The sequence below is a fragment of the Myotis yumanensis genome, unplaced genomic scaffold, assembly GCF_028538775.1.
Source record: "Myotis yumanensis isolate MYYU_CA2020_CCGP unplaced genomic scaffold, mMyoYum1.0.hap1 SCAF_18, whole genome shotgun sequence".
NCBI lineage: Eukaryota > Metazoa > Chordata > Mammalia > Chiroptera > Vespertilionidae > Myotis > Myotis yumanensis.
The window spans coordinates 15,605,762-15,611,018 of record NW_027223769.1 but is presented as its reverse complement, the minus strand read 5'-3'; the positions used below and the strand labels follow the sequence as shown (position 1 = coordinate 15,611,018).

Below are 5,257 nucleotides of genomic sequence, written 5' to 3'. Positions count from 1 at the left end.
TATGAATGAAAGGAGCCAGGCGCTGAGAAGGCTTTGTGTCTGATTCCATTTAGATGATGTTGGAACCGGAAAAACAACCCGATTGTGTGGAGAGTCCGAGTGGTGGGTGGGTGGGGTGAAAGGAACGGCATTGAGGGGCTCCCTGGAGCTGGTCATGTTTCTTGACCTGGGACGGTTACAGGAGTGTGGACTTCATGAAAAGTAGTTTAGGATTTCTGCACCCTCCAGAACGCATTTTATAACTAAGTTAAAAGCTAAAAACAGCTGCCCCACTGCGCCAGCACCTCCACTCAACCCCCACGGGGAGGAGGAAGAACACTGAGGTCGAGGGCGTAATCAGACCTCCGCTGGGCAGCCGTGCACACGGTGCTCGTGCCCCTCAGGCCTGAGACCTCAGTTTCCCCTCCAGGTGTTTGTGCGGGTTTTGTTGGCGAGCAGGCGGCGGCACAGGCCTGGGCTGGCACCTCGCAGGCGCCTGGCAAGTGCGTCCCGACGGGGTCCGAAGAAAGCCAGTGCGGGCTACGTCGACAGCCTGGGAAGAGGTCAAGGCCACCTTCCACCGTTAGCCCCACTGAGCTGTTACCCTTGTTTCCACCCGGGGCGTGGCTGTGGCGGAGCGGTAGGGGCAAGGAAGTGCTGAGTGGGCGTGGTTAGGGCGGAGGGGAGGGACGGGGCCTCGCTCAGAGCAAGGCTCGAGACCTCAGGCCTTTCCGGCGCGTGACGCCAACTACAGCTCCCACAATCCCCCGCGGTCGCGCGAAGGCCTCTGTCGTCGCGAGAAGAAGCCGCTAGGGGCGTCGGCGCGGATAAACGGAAGTGTCGGTGACGGTCTGAGATATCACCGCCAAGCTGGGAACCGGGGAGATGGCCGAGACGGACCCGAAGACCGTGCAGGATCTCACCTCGGTGGTAAGGGGCGTCCGTGCGGGCCCGAGGCCGAGGCATTCGGGGCGGCGCCGGCAAGGCCCGCGGACCCAGGCGTCCTCTCTACGGCCGCGCGGGTCCCGGTCTCTGGAGGCCGTGTTTGCAGAGGCTTCGCCCGTGGAGGCCGCTGGCCGCCGTGACCCGCCCCGGGCCTCTGGGTGGGGGCCCCTGCGCCTGCTGAGGTCCCCAGGCCCGACCCCCCCCCCTTCACCTGCCCCTGAACCGCACCCTCGCGTGACCCCCTGGTCCCCGCCACCGCCCCCCTCACCCCAAAGCCTCCCAGCCGTCAAAACTACCGAAACACCCAACAGATTTTGAATGGCAGCGGGGCCCAAGCTGGAGGGGCTTCACAGCCCCGCAGTGTAATCTGACGGGGAAAACGGAACCCGGGGAGGGGAGATCCTTGCCGGAGGCCTCGGAGCTGCCAGAGGCCGAACTGGGGCTGGGACGCCGAACTGGGGCTGGGACCCCGCACCCCAGCCTCCCTGGGACCGGGGTCCCATCCTCTCCCAGGAAGGCTGCTCGGGGTCAGCGTGGGATGGTTGGTTTTGTTGTTTCACAGGTGCAGACACTCCTGCAACAGATGCAAGATAAATTTCAGACCATGTCCGACCAGATCATTGGGAGAAATATCCTTTCTCTTGGGAGTCGGCCTCCCGTGGGTGTGCGGGCCCTGTTTTCTGAGGAAGTAACTGTCAGGCCAGCTTCGGCCAGGCATTTACCACAGTTTACTGAGCTCGGGTGTATGTGCTCCTCCAGAGAAGTAGGGCGTGGGAGCTGGGAGTACCACTGAGCGAGGCCCGGGCCCCGGGAGCTGACAGGCCACCTGATGGTGTCTAATGTGGTTGACTGGTGACCGCGCCAAACGGTTTGTGTGTATCTTTCCTCTGATCCTCCCCGTAACCTGGAAAAGTCAAACAACTTGCCCAGATCCCGTAACTAGGAAAGGGCAGGGCTGGCGTTTATTTGTTCCTTCCCCCAGGTCCCTGTACTCTTAACCACCCGATGACAGTCTTAACGAAGGAGATACATTCTGAGAAATGTGTGGTTGGGTGGCTCGCCCTCCTGCAAACGTAGGAGAGTGCGCTTCCAGGAACCTAGGACACAGCCAGGCCGAATGGTGGGCCGCCCTCATGGACTTGGCCCGTCGTTGACCCAAATGTTGTTAGGCAATTGGAAGACCCGTGTCCTTAAGACAGTTGTGTGTAAGGCCATCGTCTCTGGGGCCCTGGCGGAAAAGGTTAGAAACGGGAGATGTCGGTGTGCTTTGTCTTTAACGTCACCACTTGATGACATGAGCAGTCGCATTGATGACCTGGAGAAAAACATTGCAGACCTCATGACCCAGGCTGGCGTGGAAGAACTGGAAGGTGAAAACAAGATACCTGCTACACAGAAGAGTTGAAGGTGAGGGCAGGGGCAGTAAAGGGTGGCGTATGCCACCATGATGTTGATGTAGTCATTTTCCCAGTTTGTACTGACTAGACCTGTGTCATCAGTAACTCAGACCTTTGATTAACATTAAATAATCATTACCGTCCAAGACAAAGAAATGTGTTCTGTTGAAAATTTATTACTGGAAGATTTTTAATGTTTTTGCTTTGTTTTGTTTTAGTCAAAAAAAAGATAACTCAAGTATCCGCATTGCCACCTTCATAAATGCCTTAAATTCTAAGGATTCTTTGGGGAATACTTACCTTCTCAATTAGTGCCAAGACAGTACCTGGTTATGACTTAGATGAACTAGATTATGGCCACGTTAAGCCTTCACCCTAGAGTTGATTTAAATTTCCACTTCATAGTTTTACATATCACAGGAAAGGCTAATAATCAAAAATACCCAGAGAGCAAGATAGCCAGCTGGCTGCACAGTTGGCTGCCTTATTCTCACCACAGTGGGTTTCTTCATTACAATCCCTTTCGTGAGTGTGGTGGTGACCTCGTTGCAACCCAAAAAGAATTTTAAATCCCCTTTTCTCCCACCCCATTTTTAGCATTTTAGTTCCCTATAAAAATAAAGTTCACTGAGAATTTTTAGGTAACTAGAGTACCAAACAGAGTAATACAGTAAAAGATACCTTTTTTTTATTTTTATTTTCTTACTTTCTGGGTGTGTCCTGACTGGACCAAATTATAAGTTACTGTGAAATACAAGTTGCTTTGAAGTACAAGAAAAATACATTGGGTTGATTTTGTGTGGGTTGTCATCTTTATTCCTATATAAAGATAATTTGGAAAATGTCCTGCCAGTCTTAGAAGCTTCTCATATCTCCAACGTCCCATCAAATGAATGAGAAGATCCTCTTGAGGATTGAAGACTGAGTTACAGGGATGATACAAAGAAAGGAGTGGGAGGAGAAATGGATTTAGAAGTTTCTTTAATAAAAATTTCCAATTAAATGTATTGTATTGCTGTTAGAATATCATGCACAAAAAATAAGTTTAGCTCATTAGAGGGATCTGAAAGAATTTTTTGTTGATAATTCTAAGTATCATTTTTATTTGTCCTTATTTAATGAATAACATGCTGATGGTTTTCCTTTCTCAATAGGTTGCTAATTTACACTGGAATCTGGAACATTGTTTTTATAAGCCAAGAGAAGACCAGATGGCTTTTTGCAACTAATTACTATGTGTAGACAGGTTTTATGTTGTAAAGCGTGCATTCTTCTTATCACATACTATATGGTTAGTTGATAGAGTGATCCTCCAACCCCCATTTCTTGAACATGATAACTTCACACCTCAGATCTTGGTCAGTTGTCCTATTAAATATTAAACACTAAAACTTTGGCGGTTCCTCCATAAAATTGTCAAATTTTTTAGTGTATTTTTGTGAAGTCATTTTTTTCTATCATTCCTTTTGTAGTAGTTGCTGTTTGATAAAAGTTGCTGTGTAAGTTTTTTTCTATTAGACATATAGTAGGTTATTCCTTTATAGTTAGACTTTGTAAAGTAAGACATTTATAGAGTTTAGGGTTCTTTGATTTTCAACAATATGACTGATGAACTAACACCAAATAATGTGTTGGTAATACTTTTCCAATAGTTGAGAACATTTAAAAATTGTTTATTCAGAAATACCTGGCACTACTCTGTTGCCAAAACTCAGACTTGAACGATGATTTTGTCTAAGTCTTTGAGGTCAGATGCTAAAGTAATGAATAGTAACCACTGCCACTTTAGTGTGAGAATTTTTAAGTATGGAAAATGATAGAATTGCCTAATGTAATGAGGCATTCATTAGTTAGAGTTCTGCATGAGATTTGAATACTTCAGTAGGACCCTACATTGTTCATCTACAAGAGTTACCGTACAAAATCTGGCAGGATTTTAAAACTCAGTTACTCCATCTTTTCTTTGAATTACTGATTGGAAAAAAGGAACAGAAAAGGAAAAGAGACCATGCCAGTTGCTTCATTAGAAAATAATAAAAGACTTGTGGTAGGCTCAAGCTTTTTAAGAAATACTGTTTCTTTAAACTACTTCTTACTGCAGAGTAATGGTTTTATTATTCATGATAGAAGACAGGGATAACTCTTGCCACTCAAAAATGGTGTCGGGAATGCTAAGCCTAAAGGCCAGTATTGACTGGAGGAGATCCATGTGATTGTCACAGCAAAGTGATTTTTATAGAAAAAACGTTGACTTGTCAGGTTTGCACTTAATGAATCCTATGTTTTTTTTTTGTTTCCTATATCACCAGTCTTGATTGTTTGTATTGCAAATATATAATAATATTAAGAAATAATTTTTCCTATTTATAAATTATATGGAAAACATAAAGGAGTAAATTTCTTCTGTGATGAAATGAATTAACCCTGTTAATTGCCCAGAGCAGAAACTCCTTTGATGTGCTGCAGGTTTAGCCCAGCAAGCCCCAGAGCCTGCTGCACTCCAGCCAATCAGATGGAACCTGTGTGCGGGGTATTTTCAAGCCTAGTAAACAGCAACTGGAAATGGTAGGCAGGAAGGATAGTTAGGACTTACTAGTAGGTAGAAGTTGGCTTCCTTAAAGTAATGGGAAGATTCTTGAGGCAAGCTCCACTGACCACAGTATCTGCCCTGAATAAAGGTGCCTGGAATCCTGCTATTAACACCTCCTTTGTGTGTCAGAGTGATTTGTTTGGTTTTTCACATTTTCAGATTCAAGTGCACGTTCCATTTTAGATTATGAGCTAAAACCTCTAGAAGGATTGAGTACGAATAACCAAAGGCAGAATGGGAAGGTGGTGCGGGTGGGGTTGTGTCACGAGAAGCCTCGGTGACCTTGGGTTTGCGCTGACGGGTGTCGAAGGAGAGCTGATGTTTTACATGTTCAGACGGAAACCTT

The 5,257-nt window shown here is 46.9% G+C and overlaps 1 protein-coding gene across 1 annotated transcript; it reads left to right on the top strand.

The window, feature by feature from the left end:
- Nucleotides 1–752: 752 nt before the first annotated feature.
- HSBP1 (heat shock factor binding protein 1) lies at nucleotides 753–5,021 on the top strand. The gene is made up of 4 exons (XM_070397805.1): nucleotides 753–909; nucleotides 1,487–1,553; nucleotides 2,211–2,331; nucleotides 3,476–5,021. The coding sequence occupies exons 1-3, from the start codon at nucleotides 865–867 to the stop codon at nucleotides 2,327–2,329; spliced, it is 231 nt and encodes a 76-aa protein (XP_070253906.1). The 5' UTR covers nucleotides 753–864; the 3' UTR covers nucleotides 2,330–2,331; nucleotides 3,476–5,021.
- Nucleotides 5,022–5,257: the final 236 nt, after the last annotated feature.